The following is a 22,645-nucleotide window of genomic DNA, read 5'->3' as shown; positions in this document are numbered from 1 at the left end:
TAAAACTGGTATTCAAAAAAGAAAGTAATCCTTGAGGGTCTAGTAGGAAAACAGTGCTGGAGTTTATCCCATCTTTATACGGCGTGAAACAGACAATAATCATTGTTTGCTTCCCTTTCGGATAGGATTCTAGTCTATCTCAAAGTACTTTCCGCCAGATCTAACAGACCCAGATACGCAATCACTGCTGGGTGGAAAGGGTGTCAGAACGAAATATCGGCTTATCCCTGGCTCGATCTCGACCCTTTTTCACATGAAGACAGTGCCCTACCAACTGAGCTATCGGGACCTCCTCAGAAGACAGCAATTTGATTTTCCTTGGATTCATTTAGCATCAGCTTTACCCGGCCCTGAGTACCATCATCAATGTGGACTCCAAGAACCAGTTCATCTTTACTAATGTCAGGTTACAAATTTTTAGGTTAAAAATAATAATAATTGCATCGAATCGTCCCAAAATTGGTATTTTAAAAAGGTGTTATTGTAATTAAGAGATGTGTATTAAATAATGAGGGGCAGCGTGGTTCAGCGGAAAAGGTACCAAGGTCAAATATCCGATGCGCTGTGTGGCCTTGAGTAAGTCATCTCGCCCTAGCTCAGTTTGCGGCGCTGCACTGCGGATGACCCAAGGGCTATTCCAGTCTTCCCTACTAATAGAACCTAAAGACAAATTCTCTCCTATTGGATGAATTAGAGGAAATGATTTATTTATTTATTTATTTATTTATTTATTTATTTATTTATTTATTTATTTATTTATTATTTATCTATTCATTTAACCATATATTTTTTTACTTTTCCATTTATTTATTATAATTTTTTAAAAATTAATCGAAGATATAAAAAATCGTTTTGTCAGTGTACAACAGTGCCGTCTGAAATCTCTTCAATCTTTCTTGAGAGTGACTTATACTTTTGAGAGGCTATTATTGTGCCATAATCTCTCTGCGCTTTCTATGAGCTCAAATCATTTGGCCTAAGTTGCTGACGTTGAAGCAAGAAAAACGGCGCACAGCAAACGTCACATCGTTTAAGCGCCATATACATGCTTTGTTCCGATTTTTCATTGTTTCCATTTCAGTTTTGGTATGATTTCCAAATGATCTGGGATCCCAAAGAATTCGGCATGATTAACGAAACACGAATCAACATGGAAAAAATATGGGTTCCGGATATTGTACTGTTCAACAAGTAAGATGAATCAATAGAGCAGTAAAATTAGGTGCCCCAAACGTAAACAAAGGTCTAGAAGCACATGGCAAACCACATGTTCCTGTCTTGACAGCTCACGTTCCAATGTAAATAATAGAAAAAAATAACCTTTAAAATTTGGCTGTTAGGTGGCAAAAGAAACACATATTCATAAATACTCGATCATGCATCAAATAATGTCTAGATATGGATATTTTATGGAACAAAAGGTAAAATTTATCAAAAGTTACAGTCTATCTATTTTTAGAACAGAGCAAATTATTGCGCTGGTGTGAACAAAACGAGAATTATTCGGAGCCTGATTTTCATAATAATTTAGCCTTATATTATTATTTCTGCAACTGTTAGATTTTATGTAAACATATTTTCAATACTGAAAGTGTATTGCCTACAACTCAAACTACAAAATTGGGAGACCTATATTGTGCGTAAATTATTCCGGTCCCTAACGGAAATCACTAGCAACTTGTTATTGTTTACGTTTGGGGCACCTAATTTTACTGACCTATATCATCATCACACCAGCATTCTCTCCATCAGCATCATCAGCATTGTTGTGTTCATAGATCATTAATCAATTAGATACATATTTCCAAGAATCAACAAACCAAACTGTTTCAGTAAAGAATGTTTATTAAACAACATACATAATAAGATACATGTTTAAAGGATGACGTTGGGTAGAGAATGGTTCCCATCGAGAAAGCCACTACTAGAACGTGCGCTAGCTGTGAACGATACTACCATTAGATTGACGATATCAGTTTCGGTACTTGAATTCAACAACTTTCATTCTCAACAATCATCATCATCATATCATCATCATCATCATCATCATCATCATCATCATCATCATCATCATCATCATCATTATCATTGTCATCATCACATCATCATCATAATGATCATCGTCATCACCATTATCATCATAGTGATCACTGCCACCACCACCACAACCACCAACAACAACTTTAACAGCATCATTATCATCATCATCATCATCATCATCATCATCATCATCATCAACATCATCATCAACAACAACAACAACAACCTACCATCACCACTATCATTGCCGCCACCACCACCACCACTGTTATCATCCTTGCCATCATTATATCAAATTTCCACTAAGATTTTTAAAAAAAACAATCAAGAGTATTGACTCATCCTCTCACCATCAGTGCAGATGGCAAATTCGAGCCCAGCTTCATTCCGAATGTTCTGGTATACAGTAATGGAGCCATGAAGTTTATACCCCCAGCCATCTACACATCATCATGCTCTATTGATGTGGAGTATTTCCCCTTTGATCAACAGGTAAGCATTCACAATCCAACATTTTATTCATTATATGATATAAAATCATGTATTTAGATATCGTATACTTTTAATATATTGAAGCTTGGAGAAAGGTGCAATATATATCTACTCTTAATACCATCACCAGTAAACTTACTGTCAAACCAGTTAAACTGTAAATAAATGGATAAACCGAAGGCGCAGCTAAACCAGTAAAAATAGCTCTATTACTTTTAATTTTGTTTTCCCTATTTTGAAAAATAAATACGCTTTGTCCCAAAAGCTTTATTTAGTTCTCTATCTTTAGACCTGAAAGGATTTTTGTTGTTTTTTAATGCAATGCCATCTTCTTGAACTCCATTTGTATACACTTGTTTTCTTGACCTTTGGTATCGATGATGATGATGATGATGATGATGATGATGATGATGATGATGATGATGATGATGTTGATGATGATGATGATAATGATAATAATAATAATAATAATAATAATAATAATAATAATAATGATAATAATAATAATAATAATAATAATAATAATAATAATAATAATAATAATAATAATAATGATAATAATAATAATAATAATAATAATAATAATAATAATAATAATAATAATAATAATAATAATAATAATAATAATAATAATAATGATGATGATGATGATGACTATGATGATGATGATGATGATGATGATGATGATGATGATGATGATGATGATGATGATGATGATGATGATGATGATGATGATGATGATGGTGATGATGATAATAAATAGCATTTGTTAAATTCTGAATAAAGTTTACTATGTTGCTCTGTTCCAAAAAATGTCATAATAATTTTGTCTAAACGATTCAAGAATGACAACTCATGTGTTAATTGATAACTGTCCCGCTTGTATGAGTGATAATGATCATTGTTTAATATATTATTATGCCCGTTTTCAGCATTATGTATAGAATTATCTGTTTAAACAGGAAAAAAAATTGTATACGTACTGTTTGATAATTTTATTTACTGTACAAATCATATAAAATCCCCACTTCTTTCGAGCTCTAACAAAAAGCTTTTTTCGCGTAACCAACAAGACGCGGTTTTTTAAGTATTTGATTCCATTTTATGACGTAATCCACTGACAGGTATGCCAGATGAAATTCGGATCTTGGACGTTCCCTGGCAAATCACTTCGTTACCGATTTCAACACGGTAACACCATGATGGAGATGACAGATTACATGCGCAATGGAGCTTGGAACATCATTTCCACTGTAGGACACATCGAGGAGATCAGGGACACCATTACAGGCCAGGTAATTCAACTAATTGATCATGGATTTGTATTGCAAAAATAATGTTAACTAATGTCTTTTTTTTTCTTTTTTTCTTTTTTTTTTTTTTTTGAAAGCACACTGGAGTAAGAAAAAGAACTATGGCCAGATATGTTTATACTTGAGTCGAATGGGGTAATGTATGTCAAGTCGCTAACCCCAGGCACATCACATGGCCAGAAGTTTACGATCTTTGACATTCTTCCAAACACTAGTACGTTTAATTCAGACCTGCCTGGTACTACGAAAAATTCGTAGAATTACGCATTTTTGGCTCTAACTACAGAACTACAGACTCCAGACACGTCTTTGACTCAATAAATCTTGTTTAAAAGAAAAGTCTAGTTCCTTAAAACCTATTTTGAGGACTTGGGAGAATTTTTGGATAATGATGAGGGCAAATTATTATTTTGCAAAGCTATCCATAATAGCTTTATCTTTTTCTGCCCTTGGAACTAAGAATTTTTAAAACGTCAAGTAGGCAGCACTGGTTTAATTTCATGTATCTACACGTTGTTACATTGCTAGCAAAACACCCAGTTGGTGGTTAACTCACTCAATCCTAGAGATTTTTGCTACTTTTCAACATTGGAAAAATATGCATTAAAAATGAGACAGTTGTATTCAACTACCATTAACATGTAAAAATTAAGAACAGAAGCTTTGATACTACGCCTATAACTTGTCTCAGAAGAATGTAAGAAATGGGCACGGGGTAAAAGTAACCCAGGGTATACTACGGATCTAATCGTTGTTAGGGTTGAGTGAGTTAAAATATATTGAAGAATTCTATGATTTTGACTGATCGAATTTTAACTTTGCATTTCAGCCCAAAGAAATAATCGTATACGAGCTGGTGATCAGAAGAAAGACATTGTTCTACACTGTCAATCTGATCATCCCGTGTTTTCTGCACGCCTTGGTGTGTCTGTGTGTGTTCGTGCTGCCAGCGGATGGCTGTGAGAAAATGACCCTGGTTATTTCAGTACTCGTGTCCCTCGTCGTGTTCTTGGTTCTTGTCCAAAAGGTAAAAGATAGAGTAGTAGTTGCCGTTGTTGAAAATAAAATGAGCTTTTATATAGCGTGATATATATCCACTAAATGTTCTCAAAGCGCTTTACACTGGGTCCCTGGCCAACAGCAACACTTTACATGTGTTTAGGACGGGACATGACGCCTGTTAGGCGATATTACAAATATTTTTTTTCGGACAGAGATAACGCTGTTAACGGCCAGGTACTCGTTTTACACCTGAGTAAGGTGAGAGAATGTGAGTAAAGAGCCTTTTCCAAGGACTCAACTATGCGCCGAGCGAGGCTCGGCCCAGGACCTTCCGATCCGAAAGCGAGTGTCATACCACTAGACCCCATAGCCGCACTTTTGTTGTTGTTTTTACTGTTGCTGTTGTTGTTGTTGATGATTATGATGATGTTGTTGTTTTTGTTAGTGTTGTTGATATTGTTGTAGTTTTTGATGATGATGATGATGATGATGATGACGATGATGATGATGATGATGATGATGATGATGATGATGATGATGATGATGAAAGCGTCATTTCTGATGTTTTACTATTGGTTTTGCTGCTGCATTAGCTATTAATGTTATTGTCGTTTTTCTTAATGCTGTTTTGTGGTTGTCAACGTTGGTGGTGACGGTCGCTGCTATTGTTGTTGTTAGCTTTGTTATTATTGCTATCATTATTATAATAATGATGATGATGATGATGATGATGATGATGATGATGATGATGATGATGATGATGATGATAATAATAATAACAATAATAATAATAATAATAATAATAATAATAATAATAATAATAATAATAATAATATTAAATGATAACAATAATAATAATAATAATAATAATAACAATAATAATAATAATAATTATTATTATTATTATTATTATTATTATTATTATTATTATTATTATTGTTATCATTTAATATTATTATTATTATTATTATTATTATTATTATTATTATTATTATTATTATTATTATTATTATTATTATTATTATTATTATTATTAATCATAATGTTGATGAGGAGGAGGAGGAGAAGGAGGAGGAGGAGAAGGAGGGGGATGAGGAGGAGGTGAATGAGGATATTAATAAGGCAACGTTTCCTTGATTTAATCTTTATTTTCGTTTTTGCTCTGTTGTTGTTGTTTTGTGGTGTGTTTTTTTTTTTTTTTGGTCTGTATTTTAAAAAGGTTTTTTATTATTATTTTGCTAGTTATTGTTGCAATCATTACTTGTTTTACAATGAAAGTATACGAAGTCTTCATACCCTTAAAATAACAGAACGATCACGTACATGCTGCAGTAATGAGTGATGATGAGATACTTGACTGAAAGAGTCGGCACGTCTGATTTCGGTCGGACGGAATGAAAATCCGGAAATTGGTGGTGGAGGTGGGGTCAAGACTCTAAAGATTACTCACCAATTTTCCGATTTAGATTGGTTTCACTGAAAAACCTTTCGTCGTTTATTGATCGTAGATTCCGTGTTGGAGATAAGTCTTTGTGGACAGCTGTAATGAGGGGCCTGATAGAAAGTGACTTAAAAGACAATAAAGAAATACCTTATAAGATAGACCTATTCATTTGTGACTGATCACCTAAAAAGGGCATTGTGCCGTCGTGATTTAGACATCTTTAATGTCAAAAATATGAGAACTGAGTAAAGTTAATATTTTTTTATAGAACAGAAAAAAATATTATAATGTTTTAAACCGACAAAAACTAAAAGACAGCTTTTAATTGGTTTTATTATGATGTCAAACTGGTATAATTTTTCACTTTGAATACTTTAGCCAAGAAATAACCTACAATTATCTCATTTTCATATTTACAAAAGCACTGTATCACGTGATGTGTGAATTTAGGGAATTTGACTTATTTTTCACCTCTACGTAAACATATAAAATGTTTTACTTGCTAAAACATCAAAAGCGATGGATCAAATTATTTTCTGTTGACTTTTACATTAATAGGAATTAATTACAAAAGATTAGCCAGAGTAACCTTTTAAATGCTCAGTCTATCCGTTAAAATGACAAGAATATCAATTTCATTAACATCTTAATTTAATTTGTTGAGGTTGCTCTATTTCTTGACTTTTCAAAACACTCCAAAAATGTTCAAATAGCAATGTCAGAATCTCTAGGACCCACACAATTATCGGTGTGAGGTTGATAAAATGATTATTCAACAGAATCCATTTAGCAATCACACAGGAATATATTGATTGTGTTTACAGTGTGGTATTTTTTTTAAATGGCGGACCCCCGACAGACCCTTGACGTAGTCCAAACTTTGAAAGATGCTTCTCAGATTTGACACGAATCACCAAAACAGTCTGTCGACGAACGCGTTTAACTTTGATCTTTAACTCTCTCTTTACCAGCCATTTTCAGGATTTCCCCGAAAACGTCACACCCAACTAACACAAAAATATATTTTTATCACTCAAACACAATAGCAGTAAAGTTCTAGAGATACATAATTTCTTTAACTAAACACTGTTCATTTTCTTTAGATGTTATGATGTACACGAGAAATTTGAAAAGAAAAATGTTGGTTGTATCGTAACGAATGTGACGATTTTCTTATAGTTGGTAAGGAGAGGGTTAAAGTGCGAAAACGCTCACACCAAGCGTCTTTACATGGCATATCAAATAGTGCCTTGGTCAAGTCGGAATGTCAAATGCTGCGAATTAATCAGGAATCAGTATTTCGGGGTCATTGAAACATTGAACACTATTATATTAGTTTGTACTGATATGATTTTCATGATACATATACTGAAATGTATTTTCGTGCCCAGTATACAAAAGCCTTAAAAGCCTTTAAATGGTTCTCTCTTATTACTATTAACTCCTTTACACCAAGATCTGATGATTGGTCAATGTTTGCGTTTCTAACTTCTTCCGATTTTTTTTCTCATTATATATTGCCCCCATTCATTGAGATCACACCCACCGTCAAGTTCTAACTTCTTCCTGTATATTTTGCCCACCAGATATTGCCCCCATCCATTGAGATCACATCCACCGTCAAGTTCTAACTTCTTCCTGTATATTTTGCCCACCAGATATTGCCCCCATCCATTGAGATCACATCCACCGTCAAGTTCTAACTTCTTCCTGTATATTTTGCCCACCAGATATTGCCCCCATCCATTGAGATCACACCCACCGTCAAGTTCTAAATTCTTCCTGTATATTTTGCTCACCAGATATTGCCCCCATCCATCAAGATTCCACTCATCGCCAAGTACTTCCTGTTCACATTTATCATGAATGTTCTGGAGATCCTCGTCACGGTCGCCATCATATTTGCCAATCACAAGAGTCCGAGAACAGACACCATGCCTAAATGGGTCTGCTGGCTATTCCTATACAAGTAAGACAAGATAAAAAGATGGACCAGGCACTTTTATTGATAATTTACAGAATTAAAGAATGAAGATGTGCCAAAAGACCCCAAAATATCCCCAGAAATTATACTATCTCTGTACTTTACAATTTTATTGATCAGCTATGTCGTTAAACCACAATTGACCTAACAAACAACATGTGACTCACCTCTTAAATCTGGTCGCATATCACAATAAACAAGAAAGAAAATTTAATTTAAAGTCAAACAGATAAGAAGAGAGAATTTTAATTTTATATAATCATTATATTATACAAACTCAGCATTTACTTTAACTTCAACGTTATAAATTTAGATCAAATATTAATCTTAAGCATGATCTTGTCACAGCCATAGTACTGATTTGAGACGAATTGGTTATGAATATTAACATATATTAAAATCATTTATTTACACAGACCTCCAACCGGTGTCAACTTTGTCAAAAATCGCGATGATTGAATGTGGGTGTCTCTCATTAATTCGAAATATTCTCTCTCTCTCTCTCTCTCTCTCTCTCTCTCTCTCTCTCTCTCTCTCTCTCTCTCTCTCTCTCTCTCTCTCTCTCTCTCTCTCTCTCTCTCTCTTGGCAAGGCGCAATGTGCCGTTCTAGATAACCAGGTTCAGGGGTTGACTTCCACTCTCAGCAGTCTTTCTATTCTCTTATTTATTTCAGGCACATCTTCACCGCTTTCTTTTTTGTACAAGAAAGATCAAGGTTATAATATTTACGTATCTCATGTAAAAAGGGGACACATTGAAAATAGCGACTTACAACTTGTTCTGTATAAAAATCAACATAATGCCGGAGAAAATCGAGAAAAGAAAGCCTTTTTTATGTGGGAGTGAAAGTATTTTAATAGTTTTGTTCAATTTTCCTTTTTTAATATATATATATATATATATATATAATATATATATATATATATATATATATATATATCTTTATTGTCAATATACTCCTTTTACATATTTATATAAAAACAGTTAAGACAACAGAGATTTTGATTTACGTCATATTTGGTGTCATGTAACAAGAAATGTCCTTTAATAAAACTTAGAAAATTACAAACTAACAAAACATTTCATACCAAAAAGGCCACATATTTACTAATTTCGTTTATTCAAATAGTTCAATGTATACCAGGCGATTCAGTTGTAATAAAAATGAGAAGGTGTGAGTGTTATTACGGCTTCAGTTTTTCGAATTTCAGATATTATCAACTGTTCTGTTTTGGGTGTTTAACTTTTTACATGTTGGTGCGAATTTGTTGTTGTGATTGATATTTATGATCTTAAATCAGGACAGTGATCTCTGTTATCCTAACCAGCGACCACCTGAGCTCTAGCCCTTCGGTCTTTCAGTGATCTCTGAACTACTCTTTTTTTTAGTCTGACTTTCTTAACCTTTCTTGGATTTAATATGTTTAACGTTCGGGAAAGTGTTTTTTTTTTAAAACAAAAAACAATTAAGCTTTTTTACAGTCGGGTCTAATATCCACTAAACGTGCTCATTTCTTTACAAAGGCTCCTTTGGATTAATAAAGGGTAATCTGCTGCCCTGCACCTCGACTGACGTTGTCACTCAAAGCGCTTAGGACATGGTCATAATGAGATAAATAGGTGCAAAATAATTTCTTTTCTTTTCTTTTTTTTTTTTTGAAGGAGGAGGGGGGGGGTATAAATCTTTTCTTTCTTTTTTTTTGGTATCCTATTCTATTTCTGATCACGCTCAATGTCGCTTGACAATGTCGCATGACACGGGTCTTCATCATCGACGCCTTATTATGAGACATATCGATTTTGGGCCCTTACTAATAAAGTTTGAAGTGGCTGAAGCTTAGAAGCTGAAGTGTTTATTAAAACCCTCGACAATCTAGCGGGGACATAATAAAATTTAGATTATCATGCTCAGACGGAGGCGAGATAGCCAAGGGAATTAAGTGCTGCACTAATACATAGAGAACCTGAGTTTGAGCCCCGCTTTCGACATCTTGTCCTTCGATAGTGAGTATAAAACTTAACACATATTATTATCTTTTTCTTTATGGCGCCTTGATAGGGTTTAATGCCGTATTTTTAAATATACACAAAGAATTAATTCGTACCTGTTATCAAAAGAAGTTCCTGGTGTCGTTGAAATTTTCTGATTGATGGAATGTTCTTACGCTTTTCTCTAAACAAAAACATGCACAAAAGTTATAAGATAAAATATATGTGAAATTCTCTTTATTCTTCTGGGAGATTGGGGGGGGGGGGGTTAATGGTCTTTTACCAATGGACGACTGGCATAACCCAGTTGCTCCAGAACTCGGTGCCTTAGGTAAGGGTCAAAAGCAAGAACCATAGCTGCCCACATTATAAGACTACACCTGTTTCCCTTTTAGGACATATTTTGAGCGAATTGTGTTGTCTCTCTAGAACGTTTCTTTTTCGAGTAACCCGTAATATAATCTAGACTTATTCTATGAAATTTAATTTCTTCAATAGTAATCATCATAATAATGTATTCATTGTTATTTGTATTATTTCTTTTTTTATTCCATTTCCACGATAGACTTCCAAAGTATTTGTTGATGGAGAGACCTGACCATGACGAACGATGGGAACAAAAGACTTGTGATGAGCCTCCATCCTATCCAAGCACCCCTCAGGTAACCTGCATTGGTCATTTCATTTGACCATCTAATTGCCGTACTCTGGAAAGGCACGTGTTTAAAATATGGGCCAGAAAACGTGTCTTTCAAATACGGATCGATTTTAATTACACTCATCTTGGCAAAACCTCTCAAACCAGGTTTGAGAGTTTTGCCAAATGAGAGTCATTTGAAGATATCGATATTTGAAGGAAACGTTTTATGGCCAAATCTTAAAAACAGAGAACGACAGTCAGCTGGTTAAAGGGGAGTTACCCGTTGACTCAAAACGGTGATACGTCGTGGTGAACTAGATGTCAAAAAAGTATTTATAAATTTAAAGAAAAAAAAAGTTTGAAATATTAGTATTTGTCAGTTTAAGAAATTATAATAATTTTCTTCTTTATATTATATAATTCCATTATATTTTTAAAACCATAAATAAAGCATCTAAACTCTATCCTTACATAAAACCATTTTGAGACCAAGAATCACAAATTCAGGCTCAAACTAAGTCAAACTAAAACAAACATTATTTAAATTATATGATGCAATTTAATGTGATTTGATTAAACACTGATATAGTCGATTTTTCATCTACTTAAGATTTTCTTTCCATGAGCTGGATTGAATGTAAGCTATAAATTAAGTATCAAATAACACATTGAAGTCGAGGTTTGGTTAGAATATAAAATAAGCCTGAAAATTTATACTAGGGGAAATAATCCTCAACATCTCACCACAGGAACAAGAGAAAAACCAAGTTTTCAACAATTTCTATTCAATCGTTTCTGTTTGAAGCTGGAAAAGAAATCGATGAGGGGAAATATACGATTCAGGTTAATCAATAATATAGGCTATGTGGTCGAGTTGTATGACACTCGCTTTCGGATCGGAAGGTCCTGAGTTCCAGCCTCGCTCAGCGCATAATTGAGTTCTTGGAAAAGATTCTTTACTCACATCCTCTCATCGTACTCATGTGTAAAATAAGTACCTGGCCCTAAACAACGTTGTCTTTGTCCGGGGGAAAATGCAAAATCGCCTAATTGGCGTCATGTCCCGTCCTAAATGTTAAATGTTGCTGTTGGCCAAGAACCTCTGGTAAAGCGCTTTGAGCAGGTTTAGTGGATATTGCTCTATAAAAAAAGCTCAATCAATCAATCAACGATAGCACAGGGATGAAAAATTAATGACATTAATTTATTCTCCACAGTTTTAAAAAAGTAGATTTAATTTAAGAAAAATGTTATACCTCATACTTTAAATCGAATTTTTAGCATCAGCTATATGATACGGAAATGAGACGGCCAGTCAAAATGTCTCTCCATTTCAGATGCCAAGGGCGGCCATGCGAGTCAACACTCCAGACCTGAAACAGAGACTAACACGTGTTTGTCCATCTCTGCCACAAGTAGACATGGCCGGCAGGTAAGCATATCGCCGGAATAGGAATGGGGCAGGGAATAATCAAGTCTGTTGATGAATATTTTTGTGTTGCTTGAAACTTTTTTTTTTTTTTTGCGGTATTGGTATCGGTAGCTTAGGTGGTCTCCTCAGATTAATAGCTTTTGGATGAAGTTGGGCCAACTTGATGGAAATCCCTGGCCGAAAGGAGTAATCAACGAAATCTAAAGTTGTTCAAAAGGGTCAAACAGGAAATACCATCATCATTTGAATTATTTCTATTATTATTATTATTATTACTACTACTACTACTACTACTACTACTACTACTACTACTACTACTACTACTACTACTACTACTACTACTACTACTACTAATACTACTACTACTACTACTACTACTACTACTACTACTACTACTACTACTACTACTACTACTACTACTACTACTACTACTACTACTACTAATTACTAGTAATAACTAATTATTAGTAGTACTACTACTACTACTACTACTACTACTACTACTACTACTACTACTACTACTACTAATAATAATAATAATAATAATAATAATATTACGTCGTCGTCGTCGTCGTAGTAGTAGTAGTAGTAGTAGTAGTAGTAGTAGTAGTAGTAGTAGTAGTACTAGTAGTAATTAGTAGTAGTAGTAGTAGTAGTAGTAGTAGTAGTAGTAGTAGTAGTAGTAGTAGTAGTAGTAGTAGTAGTAGTAGTAGTAGTAGTAGTATAGTAGAGTAGTAGTAGTAGTAGTATAGTAGTAGTAGTAGTAGTAGTAGTAGTAGTAGTAGTAGTAGTAGTAGTTGTAGTAGTAGTAGTAGTAGTAGTAGTAGTAGTACTAGTAGTAGTAGTAGTAGTAGTAGTAGTAGTAGTAGTAGTAGTAGTAGTAGTAGTAGTAGTAGTAGTAGTAGTAGCTGTTGTTGCTGTTGTTGTTGTTGTTATTTATTTATTTATTTATTTTGGAAATCACACGATTTGATATTCTCCATCTTCCAGGGAGAACGACCGCGTGAACAGCTTGCGGAGAGATTACCTGATTGGCCAGGGATCAGTCAACTCCAGACGATCTTCCTTGTGTTCAGGTAGCCATTTGTCTGGGGACGGTCGCATCGGTACATATCATATATCCATCCATCCATCTAGGCAATAATCGCGTCATCTTAGATAAAATAAATAAATAAATGTATTGATTAATAATATCATGGTAATGGAAATAAAGATGATAAAACATAAACAATTAAAGAAAATAAATATTATGCGCATACATGCAAAAAGCCCATTATAACGCTTTATTCTCAGCTTTTTTTCTTTTTTTTTTTTTTGGAAAGGACCGCATAAGACCAAACTTTTATTTCAAACAATACCAGTCGCTGGATAGGCGTATTTATAATCCGTGGAATATTACATCTGTCGTTTTCCCATTCAGGTACTTATTCTATTTAATGTCGTGGGTTGTTAAATACTCTTATAGTGCTAAATCGGACTCTTCAAATTAAAGGAATATGGATTTTATTTTCATAATATGTGCCCGTGATCAATCGTCTCTAAACGTATGTTGTCGTCATGAATATAATATTTAAAAATTGATTTGTAGGCATACATATGTTTTTATGAGTTAAGATACAGGTTTCATTTAGGAGAAAGACTTTTGTTTCTTTTCCTTCAAAATACTTAAATAAATAACCTAATTTTAATCATTTTACTTGAGGATACTTTTATTTACATGCGCGCATATTTATGTATAATAGGATGTAGATTACCATGATATAATGCCAAAAATATGCTTAGTTTAAGAACAACAAGCAAATAAAATAGGACATATGTGTATTTTAGTTGTCATATTTATCCCTCTTGTATTCATCAAACTATTTTTTTAGGGCTATGATCGCCACGCAAGGATCGTATCCATTCTAGTTGATCCAGTTTGTGAATGTTGAACTGATATGTGACCAATTGCCTCAAACAGGTGTTATGAAACGGTGAACCAGTTGCTAAAAGGTGATTTAAGATTTAAAAATAACCGGAAAAAAATAGATTTTGGAACTTGTCTTTTTTAAGAAACTGTGTCCATTATCTTCGATAAGGCTTACAGTTTTAATCAAGTTTTTTATTTCTGACTACAAAATCAATTTTTACCAACTAAATCATCCCAAAGTAATACCATTTCAAGGCGATGGTTTACATATTTTGGTTTCGAAATTCATTCAGAAATACAATATCCAGTATATCAAGGATATCCCCTTAATCTTTTCTCCTCCTATCATAACAGGGTCAAGTGCTGGTGCCGAAGTGGCCGAAAGTCTGATGATGAATAGCCGCAGTAACTACCCTCCACCACCCTTCAACGGCCACCGCTGCATCTTACCAGACTCGGTCATAGCGAGCAGGTCACGCGACACACTGTACGGAAGTGACGTCAGACCCAAATCGCCCCAGACCGTCCAGACACCGAAGGAGCTGGGTCCTGGCACTAGACCGTTATGGATGAGGAGGGAAATATGCAGCGCTATGAATGCCGTCAAGTTTATAATGAGACAAATGCAGAATAAAGACTCTTATGAAATGGTCAGTATGGACAGGTGATTTAACTGTCGCACTCTGGAAAGACACGTATTAAAGTATTTGGCCAGAAAACGCGTCTTTCAAACATCGATCGATTTAGACGACCTTCATCTTCGCAAAAAATCTCAAACCTGGGACCTCGAGACGTCCCAGGTTTGAGAGTTTCTGCCAAGATGAGGGTCATTTGAATCGATTGATATTTGAAGGACGAGTTTTCTGGCCAATTTTTTAAATACAGCGTTTTTCCAGAGTACGACAGTTAACTTGTTAATGGGCGACGCGTATGTAATTTGCTGTTCTGATAATGAAACGCAGTCATGGGCTTGATTTAACACTGTGTTAATTTATACTATTTTTCAGGCAGAAATGAGTGCATAAAATGTGTTATAAGACCTGCACATAAGTACACGTCAGTTTTAATCCTTTACTAACATCTGGTTTTCATCTGAATGAATGTCATAGCAGTCTTCAGTTATTATTATTATTATTATTATTATTATTATTATTATTATTATTATTATTATTATTATTATTATTATTATTATTATTATTATTATTAGATTATTATTATTATTATTATTATTATTATTATTAGATTATTATTATTATTATTATTATTATTATTATTATTATTATTATTATTATTATTATTATTGTCGTTGTTATTACTATTATTATCATTATTGTTATTATTGTTATTGGTGTTATCATTATGATTATTGTCATTACTACTATTAATATTATCATTATTTTATTATCATTATTATTATTATTATTAATATTATCATCATACTTAATTCAGATACAAGATGATTGGAAATACTTTGGAGCTGTCCTGGATCGCCTTCTGATGGTCATTTTTATACTGGTCACTCTGGGAGGAACCATTGGATGTTTGGTCAATGCCCCGCATATTCTGGAAACAGTGGATGAAGAGAAAATTCTAGAAGAAATAAGGAACAGTTCATGAGGGTTTATCCTAACATGTGATAATCAACGTGAAAAACACTCGAAGACAATGGAGGAAAAATAAACAGGAACAATATTTAGAATACACTTTCAACCGGGTTGATTTATCATAAACTTGAGATTTTGCCATGTGTTTGTTACACTGACAAAAACATTCATCTTAAAATTTGGCTGAAAACCCTCCATAGTATATCCATAAGTTAGGATGCCCCTCAGAAAATTCTTAAGCTTGAGACTTCTATGAAGTTGATCGCTTTTTTATTGACGCTTTATGGGACATACTAAAATATCGACATATTGAAGTTTATTTTCTGTTCAAAATGGAAAATCAATTATTGTTTGACACTAGACATACATTTTGTCTGGCGGGGAGTGAAAATAAACAGCATGTGACGATGACAGGTGCTCGTCAAAGAGAGCGGTTTGAGAAGGAGATAGATAGAGAGAGAGAGAGAGAGAGAGAGAGAGAGAGAGAGAGAGAGAGAGAGAGAGAGAGAGTTTCACTGGTTTGAATGCACTAAACATTTCGAATTGATTGAAGCGTTACTCTTAGAAAGACAACAGAGAGATTTATTAAGTCTATTATATCAGTCATATAATACTATATAGAATTAATGAAGTTGACAACACATAGCCCTTTGTTATTATTTTTAGAACGCCAGAGAGGCTTTTGCAGTAATTCTTCTGTAAACGACATTCAATAGTAGATTCAAGATTCAAAATTTAAATGTTTATTTAAGGCCATTGATGGCCAATAGTCATAACATCTCTCTGAAAAAAATTATTCTAACAGTTATAATAATAACGGGATAACATGATTATAGTAATCTTTTATAGCTTTAAAAAGCAAGCAATTATGATATTAATACAAATAATAATAATAATAATAATAATAATAATAATAATAATAATAATAATAATAATAATAATAATAATAATAATAATAAAAATAATAATAATAATAATAATAATAATAATAATAATAATAATAATAATAATAATAATAATAATAATAATAATAATAGTAATAATAATAAGAAGAAGAATAAAAATAATAATAATAATAATAAAATAATGATAGTAGTAATAATAATAATATAATAAGAAGAAGAAGAAGAAGAAGAAGAAGAAGAAGAAGAAGAAGAAGAAGAAGAAGAAGAAGAAGAAGAAGAAGAAGAAGAAGAAGAAGAAGAAGAAGAAGAAGAAGAAGAAGAAGAAGAAGAAGAAGAAGAAGAAGAAGAACAATGTTGATAATAATAATAATTAGTCAAGGTGATACTAAGCTATTGGCTGTAAAAAGTAATGAACAAAAAATGAATATAAAAGCTTCTAAAAATGACCATTTACTCATTTACCCAACACGGAACGTGTCGGGCACAAAACCCTTCTTCAGCCAATAACAAAAACAAGAGTAGATCGCTTAAAATCCAGACAGTCAGGAGACAAGTTACGGAAAGCCGGAAAGCGTGTCCAATATTCTTCTGCTGTCTGTTTGGATTTGAACCCTCTCCTTATCAGCCATTTTCAGGATCTCCCCCAAAACTTCACACACAACTAACACAAAAAAATTTCTTTTATCACTCGGACATAATACCAGTAAAATTCTTCGAATACATAATTTCTTAAGCAAAACACGCTCTACAACACACTATTCATTTTCTTTAAATTTTGTGATGTACAAAAGAAATTCGAATAAGAAAAATATTGGTTGTATCGTAACGAATGTGACGATTTTCCTATAGTTGGTAAGGAGATGGTTATGTGACTTGTTAATGGTTTATTGTTGTTTTTTTTTTTTTTTTTTTTTTTTTTTTTTTTTTTTTTTTTTTTTTTTTTTTTTTTTTGTTTTTGTTTGTTTGTTTGTTGTTTGTTTTTTGTTATTGGCTGGAGAAGGGTTTTGAGCCTGAAACTTTCCGTGTTTGGTACTTTATTATTTTTTGAAACTGTTATATTCATTTTTATTCATTGCTTTTCATAGACATTTAACGTTAAAAAGGTAGTAAAGAGTCCCTGTGTTGGTTACTTGTGGTTGTTTTTGTTGGGTTTTTTTGTTGCTTTTTTTTTTTTTTTTTTTTTTTTTTTTTTTTGTTGGGGGGGTTTTTGGGGGGTTTTTTTTTAAAAGGAAAATGTGAACATTTTGCATGAAATAGATCTTCGAGACAAAGTCCCCCGGGGGATGATTGAAGGAATTTTAATAAACCAGAGATTTTATATAGAGCAATCTCCACTAAACGTGCTCAAAGCGCTTCATATGGGGTCCCTGACTAACAGCAACACTTAACACGTAGAACGAGACATGACGCCTGTTAGGCGATATTTCAAACTTTTGTTCCGACAGAGACAACGCTGTTAACAGCCAGGTACTCATTTTACACCTGAATACAACGAGAGAATGTAAGTAAAGAGCTTTTTCCAATGAATCAACTATGCGCTGAGCGAGGCTCGAACCCAGGACCTTCCGATCCAAAAGCGAGTGTCATACTACAAGACCACATAGCCGCACAATATTATATTATTTATTTATTACCCCATGACAAATTGGAGTCAAAAACATAATATCTTCTGACTATTGAATAAAGTATTGTGTTTGACAAAACAACCAGTTAGCCTTGTCATGTGTGTAGGACATGAGATCTACCGTATCTAAGTTTGAAGTTTGAGATTTTATATAGCGCAACATCCACTGAACATGCTCAAAGAGCTTTACAAAGGTTTCCTGACCAACAGCAATACGTAACATGGAGAACGAGACTTTACGCCTGTTAGGCGATATTACAATTATTTTTCGGCCGCTGTTATCGGCCAGGTACTCATTTTACACCTGAGTACGTTGAGAGAATGCGAGTAAAGAGCTTTTATCAAGGAATTAACTATGCTCCGAGCGAGGCTCGAACCCAGGATCTTCCGATCCGAAAGCGAGTGTCATACAACTAAACCACATAGCCGCACATTATATATATATATATATATATATATATATATATATATATATATATATATATATATATATATAATGTGGCAATGAACTAGAAGAAGAAAGCTAAGTGTGAAGGTAAAATGATCAGATCAATCAAAATCCGTACTCATTCATACCGTCAACTTTGAGGCAGTGGAATAGTCTCACATCTCCAGTGGAAGAACAATGCGAATGACTGTGGAATCTTCAAAAGACCAACAGAGAAGAAGAAGAAGAAGAAGAAGAAGAAGAAGAAGAAGAAGAAGAAGAAGAAGAAGAAGAAGAAGAAGAAGAAGAAGAAGAAGAAGAAGAAGAAGAAGAGAAGAAGAAGAAGAAGAAGAAGAAGAAGAAGAAGAAGAAGAAGAAGAAGAAGAGAAGAAGAAGAAGAAGAAGAAGAAGAAGAAGAAGAAGAAGAAGAGAAGAAAGAAGAAGAAGAAGAAGAAGAAGAAGAAGAAGAAGAAGAAGAAGAAGAAGAAGAAGAAGAAGAAGAAGAAAGAAGAAGAAGAAGAAGATAGAAGAAGAAGAAGAAGAAGAAGAAGAGATGATGAAGAGAATGAAGAAGAGAAGAGATTGATGATGATGATGATGATGACGACGTAGATGAAGAGATAGAGTGAGAGACGACGACGACGATAACGAAGAAGAAGAAGAAGAAGAAGAAGAACAACAACAACAACAACAACAACAACAATAACAACAACAACAACAACAACAACAATGAGAATATTTGAATGTTTTATAGTTTATGAAACAAAACCCCACTCTATTTAATGAAGGTGTTTTATTTTACTCAAAGTTTGTGTCACGCTCATAATTCAGTTCTATGCATTCGTGTCACCCATTGGTAATACCGTTTTGAGACTATTGGTCACATATTACGCCTGCCGCATGGCACTGTAATTTTCTGTTGCTCGTTAATCATTGAAGAAATTTAGATTACCCATCAAATAACGATGCCTATTAATAAACCTATCGTTATATGTATAAACGGTAAAGAACGACGAGTACATATATGTAGGTCTGACATCGAACACAATTATGGGCCTAGTTTAACATTGTGTTATCTGACCTGCACGTCGGTAGGAGCAATTTATTATTGCATTATTGGTTCCTGGTTGAATAAAGGTATAATTTGTAGCCAATTTCTTCAACATGACGTGATACCAATGTTGTACGGATGTTATAAACTGAATTCATAGTCACAAAATGTGGGACTTGGGTTAAGTTGTTATGTTTCATTGAAGAGAATAAATATTATGTCTTTTACTAAAAATAACAATTTAAAATTTCTTGTCCCATGAATTTTAAAACCCTTATTTGGCATATGGGTCACTCCGAAATTATACCGTTTTGAGGTGATAGGTCACATTTGTGAGAAAACTAAACGTGATTATGTGAATATAAACGCCAGGCCTGATCAATATGAATCACAACCGCCGATAGCGGGTCAAGGCTTGGTGACCAGGGGAGGTAAGCGTGACATACTGTACCGCAGACTCAAATAAAAAACGAGGTGGCTTCCCTTGAATTCGGAATTGATGGGACTCAGAAACGAAGCCTAAAATTCATTTAGAAGTAGTTCAATCCTCCAGTCTTGATAAAGACACCAAGGCTTCTGCATAAAAGAAAAAGATGATGATGATTGTCACATAACAATGATTTAGATTTATTTTTCTAAATGTTTATTTTAGCAATGCAAACATAAGACCGGAGTTCATCTCACTCCAGTTATATTTCGGTAGGCTTAGAAAAACTTTACTTTCTATTTTAATATTAGATTATCATTCCTTTAATAGCTTTCTCTTTGAATTCATTTCAAATTTGTGAATACTTTTCTTTCAATCTTTTCACGTAGCCATTTATAATAAAAGCTGATTGATGTAATCTTCATTACTCACTTCTCTCAAGAACTTACGCCTTGACGGCCACACTATTTCATTCCTCATATTATCTATGTTTTCGAGATTTAAATTTTACTCTCGGTACTTTGTGGTGCACTTCAACATTGTTGATTTCCGGCATCAAGACGCCGGAGCTTCCTTTGTCAGCTTTGCCAGTTAGATCACTGTCAAGTATTTATCAAGCCCGGGGCCTGATGGTAAAGAATTGTCACTACTTCACTTCTCTCGCTCAGGCTGGAAGTGAAACCCCACAAGTATACATGCAATATCTAACATTATCATCATCTCATCGAGACGCAATATCTAACATTATCATCATCTCATCGAGACGCAATATCTAACATTATCATCATCTCATCGAGACGCAATATCTAACATTATCATCATCTCATCGAGACGCAATATCTAACATGATCATCATCTCATCGAGACGCAATATCTAACGTTATCATCATCTCATCGAGACGCAATATCTAACATTATCATCATCTCATCGAGACGCAATATCTAACAATATCATCATCTCATCGAGACGCAATATCTAACGTTATCATCATCTCATCGAGACGCAATATCTAACATTATCATCATCTCATCGAGACGCAATATCTAACATTATCATCATCTCATCGAGACGCAATATCTAACATGATCATCATCTCATCGAGACGCAATATCTAACATTATCATCATCTCATCGAGACGCAATATCTAACATTATCATCATCTCATCGAGACGCAATATCTAACGTTATCATCATCTCATCGAGACGCAATATCTAACATTATCATCATCTCATCGAGACGCAATATCTAACATTATCATCATCTCATCGAGACGCAATATCTAACATTATCATCATCTCATCGAGACGCAATATCTAACATTATCATCATCTCATCGAGATCGCTAAAGATTCGTAATATCATCATATTCTCTTTTATAACTGTGATCACTGTTCATTTATAAGAAGACTCATTTGATTAAAATTCATCTTTCTATTCATATCATCTTAAACAAATCGTCATTTCTTCTTTTTTAAAGTAACTAGTAAATTTTGGGGTTCTTATTTATCACATCTTTATTTTATGAATGTAGTCGAGTTAGCTCATCGAACCATGGCAATGATGATTATGATGATGTTGATGATGATGATGATGATGATGATGATGGTGATGATGATGATGATGATGATGATGATGATGATGATGATGATGATGATGATGATAATGATGATGATGATGATGATGGAGGAGGAAAAGACGGAGAAAGAATAAGAAGAAGAGGAAGAAGAAGAAGAAGAAGAAGAAGAAGAAGAAGAAGAAGAAGAAGAAGAAGAAGAAGAAGAAGAAGAAGAAGAAGAAGAAGAAGAAGAAGAAAAAGAAGAAGAAGAAGAAGAAGAAGAAGAAGAAGAAGAAGAAGAAGAAGAAGAAGAAGAAGAAGAAGAAGAAGAAGAAGAAGAAGGAAGAAGAAGAAGAAGAAGAAGAAGAAGGATGAGGAGGAGGTGGAGGAGGAGGAGGAGGTGGAGGAGAGGGAAGATGAGGAAGAGAATGAGGAGGAGGAAGAGAAAATATATGAGGTTGAGACGTATGAGGAGAATGATTTGGGCCAGGAGATGGATGAGGAGGATGCAGAGAAGGAGGATGATTATAACATAATTTGTTACATGAGTAACAAAAAACAGCCTTTTAAAGCATTAGTTATAGGACTAGACTCGGTTTAAATACAAATAAAATATAGAGGGTAAATGATATTGTATATATACGGGCATAACCATGGAGATAGTTATTATAGGGTATGGAAAAATTATCACCACAGGACTTTGGGGAATAAGTAACATATCACTTTGATAAAGTGACAATAATGAATCAATATAAACTATCATATTTATTTCACAATCCAGGTAAGAAACAAACACCGATGAAA

The 22,645-nt window shown here is 33.8% G+C and overlaps 1 protein-coding gene across 3 annotated transcripts in view; it reads left to right on the top strand.

The window, feature by feature from the left end:
* LOC144964691 (acetylcholine receptor subunit beta-like 1) overlaps positions 1-15,941 on the top strand; it is a 41,849-nt gene extending 25,908 nt beyond the window's left edge. For 2 of the 3 annotated variants that reach the window (XM_078899212.1, XM_078899211.1), the window contains exons 4-13: positions 1,082-1,191; positions 2,397-2,532; positions 3,657-3,827; positions 4,675-4,872; positions 8,094-8,260; positions 10,830-10,926; positions 12,242-12,336; positions 13,327-13,412; positions 14,600-14,895; positions 15,695-15,941. In XM_078899212.1, the coding sequence (XP_078755338.1) occupies positions 1,082-1,191; positions 2,397-2,532; positions 3,657-3,827; positions 4,675-4,872; positions 8,094-8,260; positions 10,830-10,926; positions 12,242-12,336; positions 13,327-13,412; positions 14,600-14,895; positions 15,695-15,862 (1,524 nt within the window). In that variant the 3' untranslated portion in view covers positions 15,863-15,941. Of the gene's footprint in view, positions 1-1,081; positions 1,192-2,396; positions 2,533-3,656; positions 3,828-4,674; positions 4,873-8,093; positions 8,261-10,829; positions 10,927-12,241; positions 12,337-13,326; positions 13,443-14,599; positions 14,896-15,694 lie in introns of all 3 variants that reach the window. The other variant, XM_078899210.1, reaches the window with a different exon arrangement.
* The last annotated feature ends 6,704 nt before the right edge of the window (positions 15,942-22,645 follow it).

The sequence above is a fragment of the Berghia stephanieae genome, chromosome 2, assembly GCF_034508935.2.
Source record: "Berghia stephanieae isolate SIO BIC M18660-M18661 chromosome 2, UCSD_Bste_1.3, whole genome shotgun sequence".
Lineage (NCBI taxonomy): Eukaryota > Metazoa > Mollusca > Gastropoda > Nudibranchia > Aeolidiidae > Berghia > Berghia stephanieae.
This window is presented reverse-complemented; position numbering and strand designations above follow the sequence as displayed.